The sequence below is a fragment of the Juglans microcarpa x Juglans regia genome, chromosome 2D, assembly GCF_004785595.1.
Source record: "Juglans microcarpa x Juglans regia isolate MS1-56 chromosome 2D, Jm3101_v1.0, whole genome shotgun sequence".
NCBI lineage: Eukaryota > Viridiplantae > Streptophyta > Magnoliopsida > Fagales > Juglandaceae > Juglans > Juglans microcarpa x Juglans regia.
The window spans coordinates 31951167-31968523 of NC_054596.1; the positions used below are offsets into that span (position 1 = coordinate 31951167).

Here is a 17357-nt window from a genome sequence, read left to right on the forward strand (position 1 = left end):
GTGAAATCGATTTCTTAGAAGTTTTCTTTCCCATTAATTTGATCTTCGAATAACATCTTTCTTTTCCTTCGATTATCTTTTTTGAATCGATTTTATTTTAAATTGCAATTACAAAAATCTTAGTGACCTTTCTAAATAAAGTCGAGATTAGTATAATTTCGGTATTTGTCAAAAGTAAGTTACCAATCCTTGAGGACGATACTCTTCTCATCACTTTACTATAAAATTATGATACTGTGCACTTGCCATTTTGCACCAATCACTACCACCTTGCTAGGGCGCCTAAAGACCTTGTAGGGCTAGTACCCAAAGGAAGCTAATGACCTTATTTAACTAGTACCCTACCAAGACATTTAAAGACCTTCCCTAGCTAGTACTTAAGAAAGGCACTTAAAATTGGGTCATTCCACAGCCACCAACCATTGCTCCTGCTTGCAGATACTACTTGACATGGCATGACACAATTGTTTTTTCTAATTTTAAAATTAAACAAAAAAGAAAAGGAAAAGGAAACAACATTTCTCTCGTTTCTTTCCCTCTTCAGATCCGAAAACCCCAACCCCAACCCCTGAAGCTTGCCCCTTATCTCCCTCCGTCCGGCACTGGCATCCAGTCCGCGCGGCAAAAGAGATCCATTTCCGGCACCATCTTCCTCTGTCCGATCTCCAATCCGAGAGGTAGATTTCTTTCCCTCTTCCTCAAATTGAATAGGGTTTCAATCTATAAGATCTATAAAAAGGTGACCAAATCATTTTTATACAAGTTACCATGTATTGTTGATGGAGAGTTTTCTTGTAGGTCTCTTTTTTCTTGGTTGGTATAGTTGTGCTCCCTTCTCTCCACTATCTTTTTCTCTTTTCTTCCCTTCTCGTAGCGTAATGTCTTGAAGCTGTTTTGATACAATGTTGCTATTTGGTTAATCCATGTTTCATACCTGTATTTCACATCTAACTTTGCTTCAATTTGAATTGGATACAAACATTCTTATACCTTTAAATTTACCAATTGCAAACTCTATTTTTATATCTGATTTAAGATAAAGATGTGTGGCACAGTTGTGGAAGTTAGATGTCGTGAAAGATCCTCTTTTTTGGATGAATTGGTTCCTTTTAAGTGTTTGTTCATGGGAGTTTAGTAGGGGATTGTTGTTTATATGACTGACAAACTGTAATTTTATACATCTATGATAAATGCTTGAAATATGGCCCGCTTGGAGTCTATGAAAAGCAAAAAGAACACTGAATAAAAAATAATGGAATATTGTGATTAGATAATGATAGTGCGTTATATGCTTTGTCTTTTGTCTTTTGCTAAGTGCATGGTTAAGTTTAGAATACATGGTAACAATATATCATATTGTTACAAGTTATGCCCACCAGCTTTTAGGCTTTTTCGATTTTTTTTTCAAACTACATTATGGTATTTTTTTTTCTTTTTTTGCTTGTTCTTTAATATACAATGCATCTCCCTTGTTTTCAATGTGCTAACAATTTGCAGACAATTCGAATGTTGGATGGACAATGGATGCCGGCATAAAACATTCAGATAATGAGTGTGATGAGGTAGGAATTGATAAGGAGATTGAATGTGATGAAACTATTGAATAACCTAAGGTTGGAATGAAATTTTCATCTATAGAAGAAGTTCGGTCTTACTATATGAAGTATGGTAAGCAGATGAGGTTTGGGATGTGCAAAAGAAATTCTAGACAGGATGACAATGAGAATGTAAGATGGTTTTACTTGGCATGTGCGCGAGGAGGCACATAAAAGAGTAAGGCTACCAATGTTATGAAATCAAGACAAACAGAGAAGATAGGGTGTATGGTTGGGATTCACGTGATATTGAATGAAGAAGGTGAATATACCATATCTAAAGTGACCTTGGATCACACACATTTGTAGTCTGAGAAAGGCAAGACATTTCAGATGCTTTAATATGGTTGATGCGCATGTAGCTAAGAGGCTTGAAATAAATGACGTGACAGGAATAAGGTTGTCCAAAAATTTCAAGGTTGTGGTTGTTGAGGCGGGGGGTTACGAGAATGTGCCATTCGGGGAGAAGGAGTGTTGAAACTACATTGACAAAGCATGACAACTTCGCCTCGAGGTTGGAGGTGCTGTAGTGTTTGTGGATGTGAACTACCATGAGCAGTCAATCCTATTTGAGTGCGGATTGATATCCAATGAGGACGCAAATACATTTGAGTGGTTGTTTGAGTCATGGTTGAAGTGTATGAATGACCAACCGCCTAATGCAATCATCACAGACCAAGATAAGGCCGTGAAAATTTCAATTTTGAGGGTGTTTTCAACGTCTAGGCATCGCTTCTTCTTGTGGCATATAATGAAAAAGCTTCAAGAGAAGTTTGGATCACATTAACGATATGGAAAAATCAAGAGTACTCTACATAGGTGCGTTTCTGACTCTTTCAATGAGCATGAATTTGAGGAACATTGGCATGATATGCTTGATACCTATGATCTACATGAGAATGCATAGTTTGTATCACTATATATTGATCGGTATTTTTGGGTGCCGGCCTGCGTTAGAGACACATTTTGGGCAGAAATGTCAACTACACAGTAGAGTGAAGGTATGAATGCATTTTTCGACGAATACATTAACTCTAGAACAAATCTGAAACAATTTGTTGACCAGTATGATTCAGCCATTAGGATGAAGGTAGAGAATGAAATATTTGCTAACTTTAATTCATGGAACATGGAGATTCCTTACATCAATCGCTATCCTCTTGAGAAGCAATTTCAAAAAATAAATACAATTGCTAAATTCAAAGAAGTACAAGAGGAATTGCGAGGATTTCTATATTTGACTACCTCGTTATTGGGATGTGAGGGTGGTAGATATACGTTCGTAGTTGCCGATGAGGTTCAAGTTAGTGATGACTTGTTAAAACGTGCAACCTTCACTGTCAAAGTTGATCAAGATCCCCTTGATGTTAAATGCAGTTCTAAGTTATTTGAGTTTAGGGGCATATTATGTAGGCATAGACGATGCCCGAAGGTATGATAGGATCCATAATTGTTGGTATGAACTATGTTCCAATGTTTCAAAGGTCGAGAGTAGCTATGTTAAATTGATTAGCTAGATAGAAAAGTTGAAGGTACAATACCTTGGTATCGCTAATCGTGATACTAGAAATACAGTTGATCCAGCTACTTTCATGGAGGGTACGACATGTAGAGTTCTTAGTCCGTTGGTAGTTTGGAGTAAGGGAAGACCACCGTCTAAGAAAAAAGTGCACCACGTTGAGAAGAGTCTTAAGAAATCTAGTACGAGACGGTGATTACACCATCACGAAGCTGAGGTTCCTTTTTATTAATGTTGTATACTAAATTTACGGTTTCAAAAATATTATAGATGTGTAAAGATAAATTATCATCTTCATTCCAATTCACAATGGAGTAGTCACGCTCCAGATGAATGCATTGTGAGCTGCACATAACATGAGGCTCCTCAAACCCAAGTACATTTTTTCTATTCACAATTGCTAGATTTTTTATGTTTATAAACACGGGAAAAATAATTTACTTTTGCCACTAGTATCAACAAAGTCAAGTTTGGACATATGCGCCAGATTGTTTTTCAACTCCTTTCGATTGCTACAGATTATTTTGGCATTGGACGGACTGGTCCTCCCTCACAGGTAATTCAAACCACATTATGGTGCACACAGTTTTAACACGTTGGTTCATTTAACAATTTTTTTATGCCACTCACAGTACACAACTCACAAAGTATACACTACAAATTATTTTGGTACTAGACAATTTGCTTCTCCCTCACAGGTAATTCAAAATGCATTATTTTGGTATTATTTTTCTTAAGTGCGTTGCACTTTTAACATTTTTTTATGCCCCCCTTAGTACACAATTGATCAAGTATACACTACAGAGGCTCTTCATATTGGACCGAGTGCTCTTACAATGCAGGTAGTCTCAATGTGAAATATCATATTTAGTTTTTGAGGATTCTTTTTTAGATGATAGTAGTGGCTTTTTGTTCAATTAGGGGCAATGGAGATGATTGCATCTCTCGGACCAGGATAATGATTCGAGATATTAATCATAAATGATGCAGCTTTGGTGATTAGAAGACGCCATGCTTTTGGAAGATAGTTGGATGATTTTGTATATTTGCTCCATATTTTGTAATGAAACTATAGTTTTCTGGGAGGGATCAATTTTCTGGTTGCTCCATTTTTCTGGTTACGCCAAAAAATGTAATGAAACTACATTTTCCTTGTTGCTCCACATTTTGTAACGAAACTATAGTTTTTTGGGAGGGACCAATTTTATGGTTCCTTCATATTTTGTAATTAAACTACATTTTTCTTGTTGATTAATGATGGGAGGGACCAATGCAAACTGCAAAATGCAAAATTGCTTCATATATTACATCTTTTTTTTTGGATTGCTGCAAATAGATTATTTGTAGAGGTCCTTGTTGTGGTCCTGGTTCTTGTGTAGATAAATAGGTTGGCTGCCAAATTGTTATTGTCTCGAGGGAACCTACATAGAACTTCCATTGTTTATCTTTTAAAATCAATTTTGGTAGTTGAAGATGGATTGCAAACCGTATTTATTTGTTCATTTAAATTGTATAGAAAAATGGTGGAACAATTCTGGAAAGCATACTCCTGACATGATAATAAAGTATATTAAACAAATGAACTGAAAAATGCTCAAAATAGTGCAAATGAACATCCCAACAAGCTTAATTTTAAAACATAGCGTTTCATCAAATTCTCCTCTACAAGTAATCTACCATACATTCCTTATAAGCTAAAATAAAAAATTGCTTCATATATTACATCTTTTTTTCTCAACATTTCCCAAAAAGCATACCTAAACAAAGTATCCATGACATTGAAATTACTAAAACTACATTGACTCTCTCAAACTTTCTCTTGTGCCTCCTATCTCTATTTCTAGTCGATGTCAAGTTGTTTGGATATCCATTACTAGTTGTATCGTTTGAATTTCAATTTTTAAAATGTGATTCTCCTCTCGCCATATGGTAGTATTTTCGGGTCATACCAATAAAAAAAATCAACCAACACATATTAGCAAACATAGATTACCAATCACTTCTTAGCAAACAAGAGTTAAATAACATACCTCAAAGTTTTGGCAACTGAAAAATAGGCGCCCCTCATTATCCTCCATATGCGCGGTTCGTCAACATGCTTTAATACCACAAAAGCATATTAGATATTCATTTTGACAAGAGTTTCTTGAGCATGAGATATTACTAGTGCTACTACGTGCTTCAGACATTGTGTTAATATTAACAACCTCTATTTCTAGACTACCAAATGATTGATTAGTGACCTCATATATATATATATATATATATCAAAATGACCAACACAACATATCAAAATGACTAACACAACATATATATATATATATATGAGTAATTTTACATACAGCTATGAAGTGCATAAACGCCGCGTAATCGTTTTGAAAAAAAGTGAGGTCCTCTATTAAAAAATTAATTCTTTTCAGATGGGTCGTATGTTTTATTTAATTTTTTCAAAGCGATTATGCGATGGTTACACAATTCACGGTTACAAATATATTTTCTCTATATATATATATATCATCATCATCATCATCAATCAACAAGGCATGCACATGACAGCTAGCAAATGAGGAAGTAACCATGACAGTTCCTGGACTAACGAAACTAAATAAAGGTGGGTATATATGTAGCCAACAAAGTTTTTGAATTCAAAGTCCAAAAATAATTCATATGTAATTTCAATACTTCTCAAAATTAATTGAATATGCACATACATGAATAGAAACTAATGGATATATATATATATATATGTGTGTAAAATTTATGCACTCTGTCATAATCGTCGATGTTGGTAAAGTTAGAATGATTTGGAAAGGTAAAACATGATCAGCAATTTGTGCAAATTGCAAGACCATATTCATGAATTCAAAGCTGAAGAAAGCGACCGGTACTCCATGCATGTTCAATATTCCATGAATTCAAATTGTAAGACCTTAATTCACTCTACTTCCCTATCAAGGGTAGAAATAACAGGCTAGATAAAATGACCCATGGAAGTAGATTGATTATTCATATGAAGCATACCTACTTAAAAAAAATATATTAGTTTTGTTTTGCTTTGCCAACAAAGAAAACATGAATTAATTTTAAAAAAGAAAAGATAAAAAATGGAAAGCAACAGCATGAAGCATTTTTTTTTTCAAATTTTGGGAATAATTTGAGAAAATAGAATGTCTTACCTCTGTCGGCATGACAATGGAGGCTTCGATTTTGAGGGGCTTTGATTTTAGGTGAGGGGCTTTGGTGGTCTTAGGGTTTGGCGTGGTTGATGTAGGCGAAAAAATGGTTTGGCCAGAGAAAATTGAGGCGACATAATGGTTTGGCCAGAGAAAATGGAGGTGACAAAATGGTTTGGCCAGACAAAATGGAGGCGACTGGTGGTTTGCCGTTGTTGATGGAGGCGACAAAAACAAGGGAGAGACGTTTTCGGGAGAGAGGGAGGCTTGAAGAAGACGAAAACAAGGGAGAAGGGAGAGTAGATCTAGCGACTGGTGGTTTACCGTTATTGATGGAGGCGACTGATTTTACAAGGGAGAGACGTTTTCGGGAGAGAGGGAGGCTTGAAGAAGATGAAATTTTTCACTTGTAGAAGACGACATAATTTTTCGCTTCAAATATACTTTTTCGTTTGAAAAAATGAAATTTTTTAATCTATTAAATCATGCCATATGGAATGTCAGGTTAAGCGGTAAGGGCAAGCGGTGGGCGTAGCTTTTTCCCTTAAAAATCTTTTTAGGCTAGTACCCTACCGAGGCAACAAAAGGCCCTGCTCGGTTAGAGACTTCCAAAGACAACTAATGAACCTACTAGACTAGTACCCTGCTAGGGTGCTGAAGACTTGACTAAGCTATTACATCGGCATTACACAGAAAAGACCCTAGTGACCCTCTAGGGCATCTAAAGATTTTGTCAAGCTAGTACCCAGCCAAGGCACCAAAATATGCTTTCGAGCTATTGTCCGGATAGTGCATTAAAAGACATGTCAGGCTAGGTCCCAACCATAACACACCTCGCCAAGGCATGTAAAGTCCATGTCGGGCTAGTTTCCCTGGCACGACACCCCGCAGGTCGAGTATTACGCTAGGGCACCTAAAGGCCTTTCAAGGCTCGTACCACACTAAGGCACTAAGTCCCTTTTAGTATACCTCGGAAGTACACAAAAAGTCCTTGCCAGACAATCTTCGAGGGTGAGGGCGAGGGCACGACGGGCTTTGAGGGCCTTTGGCTTCAATTGTGCTTAAGGGAGAGCTTCTTGGATGATAGCGGTACCATTTTACCAGGTCTAGAAGGCTCGGATGGATGTCGGTGAGAGATGGGTTTGAGAGCTTGATGGGTATGAGTGTATTGGTGGGCGAAGAGGTGTACTGTGATCTAGGGTTGGCTAGTTTGGCTGAGGAAGAGATGATTCTCAAAGCTGAGCTTCTGCAAGCCATCGGTGAGAGAGAGTACTCGAATCAGCTACTCCTCTCCATCAAGTAACCATCGAGATCATCACGACGGCGGCTAGGGTTTCGTAGAATCGTTGCTAGGGTTGAGAAAGGAGGGGGAGGGGGGGGTCTGGGGTCACGGGCCAAAGGATCGAGATTTTTTTTTTGCCTTTTATACAAATCCGGTTATACCGGGTTATGAATACGGAACCCGGGTTTCATACCCGGGTCCAGACAAGATATATCCGGTTTTTATAATACGGGTTCCGGCCTGGATTTGATCTGGGCCAGAACCTGGTTATCTAGGTTCCGGACATGGCCGGAAAAAAACTCAGCCCGGATGAACAGTCCTAGCCAGACTAGTAACAATCAACACACCTTAAGAGTCTAAGACCATGTCAGGCCAAGGCACCTTAAGACCATGCCTAGTCAATACCACACCACAACTAGTTTTTGGGCTATTACTACAGTACCATGCCATTTCACCTCCAGACCCTGCGGGCCTTGTAGCCCGCTAAGGCACATAAAGACGTAGTGACTAGTAGGGCTGTGCAAAAAAGGGCTTGGCCCGAACAAACCAAAAGGCCCGACATGGGCCCACGGGACTAAAATCGGGTTCAACGGGTCAAAACCCATAACGGGTTCATTTAATCATCTATCGGTCGAAACCGATCACCCGAAAAGAAATTTCTATTTTTTCTTCTCTATAAGGTGTTCCGTAGCTTATCTCTGAACTTCTTTACTGTTTACTATTCTTCTCTATTGGGTCTTCGTGAAATTGCTATTCTTTGAGGGAAACTAGTTGGTGCTGCTCGGTTAGTGTTATATTATTATATAACTTTTAAGAGTATAGTTATCATAACTTATAATAGTTATAGCTATATAGTAACTATATAATACTTACACTATTGTAGCTATATAACTAATAAGTACTATATATATTAATTATATTAAGTACTTGTATACTACTTATCATAACTTATAATAGTAACGTGTATCTATAGTTAGTGTTATACCATCCAGAGAACATATATGAGTATAGTTAGCATAACTTATAATAGCAATAGTTATATAGTCTATATATAATACTTAAACTATAGTAGCTATATAACTAATAAGTACCATATATATAACTTATTAATATATATTAATTATATTAACTTGTACAGTTATCATAACTTATATATAGTAGCTATATAATTAGGCCATTATAATTATACTAAGTACTTAGTATGTTATAGGTAATAGAATAAGTATATTACAAATAATATACTAAATATTTTAAATAAAAGTATTATAATACTATTATTAGTTTTATTTTTATACTTTTATACTTTGTAGTATTAGTTTATTATATACTAGTATAATAACCGTTTGAACGGATATTTATCCCGTTTGAATGAGACGCTACGGTCATTATATACCCAATTCGAATACAATGAAACAAATCACTCCAGTTCGAACCAGCAGCCATTGAGAGCTTCGATTTAGCACCTTATCTCCGCCGTGAAAACCGCCACTCAACCGCCATTGCAACCCCACATTTGAACTTCTAAAAGGTATGGGTCCTCCACATTTATTGTTTGGTTTTATGTTCGAATGGGTTGTGTTTGGGGGGGTATGTATTTCGAATCTGAAATCCCCCATTTTGGTGTATTCCTTAGAAATAACATAAAAATAATCAGTAGAAATGATTGGGTTTCAGTCCTTAATAATTTCTACTGATTAAAACAAAGGTTAACATCTAGATTGAGTTTTTTCGTTCAGGGCTGAGTCGTCTCAGCCTATTTGGCGTGTTCTCGTTCGAATGAACTCTAGTCCGTTTGAACACTCAGTTGCCAAACAGATTTATTTCAGTTTGAACAAAATAAATTCGTTCAAATGAACACAAATTGTTGGTTCAAATGAACAGAACAGTCCATTCGAATAGATTTTACTTGTTCGAACAGAATATGTTACGTTCGAATTTATTATTTCAATTCAGTTCAATATAGTATAATTTTTCAATAATATAATTTAAATATTATGGTTAATTATATTCTTACTTTCATTGTGGTTAAACAGTATACTAATGGCATCCATCAGGAGAAAATGTGCGAGATATTAGCCCGACCAAAGTAGTGGAGCAGCTCATGCTCAGGAAACGAGACCTATACTTGTTGAGCGTGAGATCATTTTGTGTGACTTCTCAGATCTTTCATGGGAGGGACGAAGCATACAGTCTATCTTCACCGAACGGGGATGGACACCGATCTGTCAGTAGCGGAGTACTGCATATCCAAAGATGGTCGGTGAGTTTTACCGTGCCGTGAGAGAGGATAACGCTGATGCTCTATTCTACACCTTATCGATCTGGGGAGTGAGTATTACTTTCTCTCCCTGCATTATTGCTGAGTTTCTTGATATCCTGTGCGTGGAAGGTGCATATCCTACAGTGGCTACGTTGGAACCAGCGACTACACCATCTGATTTCGACACACCGACTGCATCCTCAACGCTAGCGCTGAATGTAGAGCTGGATGCTAGTTCGGATGGTAGTGAGGATGAGGATCTATCCAATGATGGTCTCATTGATGATCAGGTCCGTCAGCTAGTGCGAGACCCTTCGGCTCCTCAAGATGATGGGAGTAAGGTGATCTGACAGGCCGATTGTATGGCATTTTTCAGAATGTTTAATTTGATTGTTGGCTATAACATCGATCCGAAAAAACACAAGACTGATTTCGAGATCGATCGAGCCAGATTTTTGTTGGGGATAGCATGGGCGGACCCTATTGATTTGGCATTGTATTTCTTCCTTTGCATTCGATTGAAGTCACGCTATTCCAGAGGAGGTAGTCTACCATTTGCATTGTTGATATCTAACCTCCTACTCCGATCGGGGGTTACAATGTTTGTGATTGAGCGGAGGTCACCACAGATGGGGCCCCTTAACAAGTTCACATTCAGCAAGAGCAAGGAGCACTTGCAGAAGAATGCACCAGAACAACCTAGTGCCTCGCCGACAGATCCAACTTCTAGTAGTACTGCCGCTATTGAGAGATAGCCTCCTGGGGCTACTTTGGATCAGGTACGAGTTCTATTTGTGAAGTTTGTTGAGCCCATCATTGAGAAGTTTAGGGATTTGGAAGGAAATATAAAAACGTTACAAGAGGATGTTAATCTACTTAGCAAATAGATTGCTTTAATTATTATTTTACTTTTTATGTTGTATTGAACATTATATATTTGGGATGTAATTAATGTATGACTTCTATTTTTCATGTTTGCTACGTTGTTTATTTTTTTCATTTTACTTGCCATTCTTGATAATATAAAAAATAATACTATCTTTAAAGTTATATTTATATAAATTTAACATAAAAGAAATCACTATAAAGTTTTGAAATTAATTACAGAAAATTAATTTATGAGTTTATAAATATTTTAACTCACCACAAATCATAATATATAATATATACACATTTTTATATTTTGAAAATGATAACAAATTAATGGAAAAAATATTTATTACTTTAATGGAAGAAATATATGCACAAATTAATGATGACAAACAAATTAATGGAAAAAATGTCCGTTCGAATAAATAAATTTAAGTTCGAACGGTTATTAACTTTCCCCAGGAAAAATAAATTAATTTCTCGCCAATATTATTATTTGAACATATTATATACTGTTCGAACAAACTTTAATTCTATATTCGAATCTATTTTATTCCGTTCGAACAATTTTTCTTTTTTGAGACGATTTTATTCATCACAAAATATCTTATTCGAATGGATATTTATCCGTTCAAACAAATTTAGTAGCTCAGGCATTTTTGGATATTTATCCGTTCGTCTCCAAAAATGACTTTTAGGGATGAAATTTAATTCGTTCCTAAAAGTCAAATCTCTTGTAGTGTCATATACTATATTACCTTGGTCAAAGGTTTGAACTCTTAGGTACAAACAATTTTTAGGAAATTCCTATGAGTGAAAAACTGATGATTTACCCGATCTGCATGGTAGGAGCGCATTATACATGTCTGAGGTTCAATTAGGGAAAATACATGGTGTATTTATATGGTCTTCTCAATTTATATCATAAAAAATATACGTATGACTTTAAAAACTGCTTATATAGTTTGTATTTAATTAGATAGTTACATGTATATATAGTTGTAATATACTTGCATACGTATTCAAGTATGCTATTTATTGGGAGAAGTGCTATAATCACAAATAGATTTATTTTACAATAAAAGAAAATTTACATTTTGATGTACAATATCAAATCACGTTAATATATAATTTGTGAGTACTTTTGTAAAATTCATTTGTGGTTAAAATATTTCTCTTTTAATAGTACCATAATATTATGTACGTCTATCATGGTATGAACAATCATTAGTTGCTATATACAAATACCATGCATATGCTAAAATTATAGTATATGCCGGTATATGCATTTATAGTTATAATATTATGTATAATATATAGTACGATGTCATAATATATTATGCATTTATAACTATAATAATAGCTTATATATTATAGAACCGAACCAGAGTAATTCTACATACAACCGTGAAGTGCGTAAACGCCGCGTAATGGCTTTGAAAAAGAGTGGGGTCCACTATTAAAAAAATTAATTTATAGTATAAATAATTCACTGTTGTTTGCAGATGATAGTGTCTTGTTTTGCAAGGCTACCTTACAAACCAACTTGAATATAATGCATCTACTAAATGTCTATGAGAAGGCCTCTGGATAGAAGGTGAACAAGGAAAATACTTCCATGGTGTTCAGCAAAAATGTCATACCTAGTCAACAAGCAAAGATCATGCAGTTGTGGGGAGTGTTGCAATGCCAAAATTATGACAAGTATCTAGGACTCCCTTCCATGGTGGGCAGAGGGAAATACCAAGCTTTTTCTCAGCTTAAAAATAAAGTATGACAGAAACTTCAAGGGTGGAAGGAGAAGATTCTATCTTAAAGGGGGAAAGATGTGCTTATCAAGGCTATAGCCATATCTATTTCCACCTACACAATGAGTTGCTTTAAACTTCCTACCTCTCTATGCAATGAATTGGAAAGTTTGATCACCAAATTTTGGTGGGGACAAAAGAAAGAGGAGAATAAAATTAGGTGGGTTAGCTGGAGGAAAATGTGTGAATCAAAGGCAAATGGTAGCATGGGGTTTAAAGACTTTCAACTTTCAACTTAGCACTCTTAGCAAAGCAGGGATGGAGGATTCTCAAAGAGGAGGACTCGCTGCTTTATAGGATTTTCAAGGCTAAGTATTTCACCTCTTCTAATTTTAAAGACTCCAAGCTAGGAGCAACTCCTTCTTATGTGTGGAGGGGTATTTGAGAGGCAAAGAGCTTGCTGTTACAAGGGTGCAGATGGAGGGTAGGAGATGGAAATGCCATTAATATATGGTTTGACTATTTGTTGCCAAAGCACAGTTTAATCCTAGTTTTAGATTCTATTACTCAATCCCAATTGAACTAGGCAGTTGCAGATCTGATTGATGAACACAGAAGATAGTGGGATTTGGATAAGGTACGAAAACTTTTACCTTAAAGAGAAGCTTTTGAGGTTCTGAACATAATGTTACCTACTGATAGCAGACCTGACAGCATGGTGTAGGAGCATGGGTCTGATGGACAATTTAGTATCAAGAGTGCCTATAGACTGTTCATGTCCTTGGGGTGAAGAAAGGCAGCTTGGTGAGGTTTCATATGGGGAGGAGCAGAGGAGATGGTGAAGGAAGATTTGGAAGATGAAAGTACCTAACAAAATAAAGATCTTTGCTTGGAAGGTGTGTAAGAATGGGCTAGCAACTCTGAAAAATCTACAAGCAAAGAATGTAGTGGGTGATGCTAAATGTAGATGATGTAAGGTGGAATAGGAGGATATTAATCATGCTCTACTATATTGCTCAAGTTTCAAAGAAGTTCTGCAGGCACAACTTAGATTTTTGTAAGAGTTTCAAGTTCAGGTTGATTTTTTGCAGATTATGGCTCACTTGATTAGAAGGAATAAACAAGGTGAAATAAAGAAGCTATTCCTATGTGATTGGGGGCTATGGTATAGAAGAAATAAACTACTTTATGAGAATAAGAGCTTAACTCCAGAAGAAGCCTTGGACAATGCATTGGCAAGATACAATGAGTTCATGTATGCAACAGAGGAGCAGCAAAAGGGATGCAAACCTCAATGTGGTTGGAAACCTCCACCTTCGGGTGTATTGAAGTTGAACACAGATGGTGCTATCTTCCATGATCATTCTAGATCAGTTACAGGTATGGTTCTTTGAGATGAAGGTGGAAGGGTGATCTTCACAGTAAGCAAACCAGAACATGAGGTCGATGATCTTATGGAGATTGAACTATTAGCTGTGCTGAGGGGACTTCAGATATGTCTTCCTTTGGGTATTACTAATCTTCAAGTTGAATGTGATTCCATGTTGGTAGTTCAAGAGCTAAACACAGAGCATGAATCTATGTCTATTTGGGGGAGCTTGATTCAGGAGATAAGGAGGTTGGTTTTAAGATTTCCAAAAGTTACAATACACCATAGAGGCCGAATGGCCAATACTGTAACCCATTGTTTAGTAAGACATTCATGGCATGTAGATGATCTAGTGATTTGGTGGGACTCTTTCCCAGATTTTGTTTCCCAAGTCATTTGGCATGATGCAATGATGCAATTCTTTTTTTGAGGGATAAAACAGTTAAGCATTGTTTATAAAAAAAAAAAAAAAATAGGTTACATATTATTTTTGTAATGATATATATATATATATCTATATAATTATAATATTCATCATACACATTATATATTTATGTATATTGTGCCTACTAATATAATAGCATGGACAGAGTAGCTATAGTTTGCTCCAAAGGCCTAAAAACTGGTCATTGAAATCAGTATCATCATTCAAACTACTAAATTAGACTTTCCAATGAATAACACCGTTGGAACCCCTAAAGTAGAGGGTTCAAACGGAATATGAATTGTAAGGATGAACAATTTAGTCCCTAATTTAAACTAGCACTATTTTACGAGCAACCCCGTTTGGATTGAGAGATGAGACGAGATGAGATGAGATGAGATAAGATGAGATGAGATAGTTTTAGATGAGTTGAATAAAATATTATTATAATATTATTTTTTAATATTATTCTTATTTTGAAATTTGAAAAAGTTGAATTGTTTATTATTTTTGTGTAGAAATTTGAGAAAGTTGTAATGGTGAGATGAGATGAGTTGAGATACTTCTCAATTCAAACAGAGCCTAAACTCCAGCCAGAAAAATAACTTTTCGAAAAAAAAAAGTTTGTCACAAAAAATTAGTTCAATTGCCTAAAATTGAATGTTTGAATGAATTATATCGCTCGAACACATAAAAATAAGTTATTAAAATTTTACCAAATATTAGCCCAAAATTAGACACTCAAATAAATAACACCGTTTGAACAGCTAATAAAAACTGTTCCAACAGATAATCACTTTAGGTACAAATGACTTGTGTTTTCGAAGATGAGATGAGTTGAGATAAAAGTTGAAAGTTGAATAAAATAATGTTAGAATATATTTTTTAATATTATTTTTATTTTAGGATTTGAAAAAGTTGAATTGTTTATTTTGTTTTGTGTGGAAATTTAAGAAATTTGTAATGATTAGATGAGATGAGATGAGATGAGAATGGTTGTGAAAACAAACAAGGAGTATAACCGGTGAATTATTGTTCTTGGCCATTGTTAGGATAAATATTAGGAGTGTAACCAGTTCGATTCGGTTTGTATGTTTTTTAGAATCGAACTAGAGTAATTCTACATACAATTATGAAGTGCGTAAACGCCGCGTAATCGCTTTAAAAAATTAATTTTTTCCATGTGGGTCCCATGTTTTATTCACTTTTTTCAAAGCGATTACGCGGTGGTTGCATAATTTATAGTTGTAAATATCTCTCTCACCGAATCAGTATACACCGATTTTGAAAATTTATAATGGGCACCAAGATGGACCTAGTCCTAAAGATCATTTGCAAGTTTCAGATAGACCAATTACAAGATCAAGAGCCAAGAAGATCAAGAAGGCAATGTAAGGATTGATGCAATCCACTTGGGATGAAGCTAGTAAGACTCCAACACTCAAAATGGGGTTTAGAGAAGGAGATCCAGTTTTGATCCACTTGATATAAACTATGGAAGGCATGAGCTAGGGTTATTGTTTGACCTTATTTAATTTATTAAAATGACTTATTTTATTAGTTATAAGTATTAGTCTAGAATAATGGGGCTTGAGATGTTTGGCCCACATATGTTTTATGTTTTATGAACAAGGGTTTCAAGAGAGGTTTTTAAGGGTAGTCTAGGGATTGTTTTAATTTGCAGTTAGGGTTTCTTTTGGGAAGGCCTTGTATTTCGCCCAAGGGTATTTTGGAAAAGGATTTTAAGTTAGCATAGGGTTTTGGGGGGATTGAGATATGTAAGTTACTGCAATCGAGTATTGTAGCCGTGACACTATTCACTCATGGGTATTTTTGAAAGATGGGGATTTATTTTGGCTAGGATTTAAATTAGGTTTTGATTTAAATACTCTTTGTAGCCTCATTTTAATTAATTTATGAAATTTGATGAATTTATTCGTTGTGAATTGAGTTTATCTCTTCTTGTTCTTGAATGAATTTTTGAACTTATCAAAGACAAATCACAACCTTTGTGGTGGTCTTCCTTATAATTTAAGTTCTTGAGACAGGTTTTTCAACTGGTCTAGATTTTCATATAATTTAGGTTCTTGAAACGATTTCCTCAAAGGGTCTAAATTCTCCATTGACTTGATTTTGACTTTCTTAGGTGATTTTTGAAATTGATTTTGGGTTCAGGGGATTCCATTCCTATGGGTTCATATCATTTGGTATTCAAAGCAAGGTTTCCAATCAGGTCTGATTCTATCTTTTAATTCTTGCATCTTTAAATTTAATTCTAGGGCTTCATTATTCTAGGGTTGCAAAAAAAAAAAAAAAAGTAGACTGCCAAAATTCTAAGGGTTTTTGGTTTGGCTGAAATTTACATGACCTAGGGTTTCAAAATTCTAGGGTTTCTTGCATCTCTAAGTTTGTCAATTGCTTAGAGTGTCGTTCCATTGATCCTCTTATACTTCATTGCCAATTCTTATGTGTTTGAATTTAATTGCTTGATTTTCACAATTGAATATTGTTGTTTGTGATTGAATTAGAGAAAAAAAAAAGAAAGAAAAAGAAAAGAAAATGTAACATATTAAAAGGTTGCTACATAGTTACAACAAAGAGAAATAAAGACATTTGTTGATTGAGCTTTATCATCAAAGGGGCTAAATACATTTTTCTAGTTGGCATCTTCTTTTATAATTACTCTTTCCCTTGTATAAATTCCTTGAGTCTTGTGTCATTTTATTTCCTTATTATTTCTTGTTTTTGTTTCTTGAACCTATTTCTGGTTGGAATAATACAAGGTAGTATTGTTTTGATTTAGTTCAACTAGTTCTTAAAGAACTTGAGTGGGAAAACTATTGAGGTAAAATGCAAGAGAGTGTGAGACTATTATTGGAAAAAAATCAATTAAGAGTGAAATACGAGTGAAGTGCCATTATTCGAGTGTAAACACGTAAGAGAGTGTGTGAAGTTTTCTACTAATATTTTTTTTGTGCAGTACATTACGATATCTCATATGAGTGACTCATCACCAAAGGGGATGACAGATAACTCATCCTTTGTGTTAACAACAGTTTGAGCAATTGAACTTGGTGTTGGGTGAAGTGAGGGATAAGATAGATCAACGGGATGCAG

The 17357-nt window shown here is 35.4% G+C and overlaps 1 protein-coding gene across 1 annotated transcript; it reads left to right on the forward strand.

The window, feature by feature from the left end:
* Window positions 1-2598: 2598 nt before the first annotated feature.
* LOC121249439 (protein FAR1-RELATED SEQUENCE 5-like) lies at window positions 2599-7590 on the forward strand. The gene is made up of 2 exons (XM_041148151.1): window positions 2599-3027; window positions 7375-7590. The coding sequence occupies exons 1-2, from the start codon at window positions 2599-2601 to the stop codon at window positions 7588-7590; spliced, it is 645 nt and encodes a 214-aa protein (XP_041004085.1).
* The last annotated feature ends 9767 nt before the right edge of the window (window positions 7591-17357 follow it).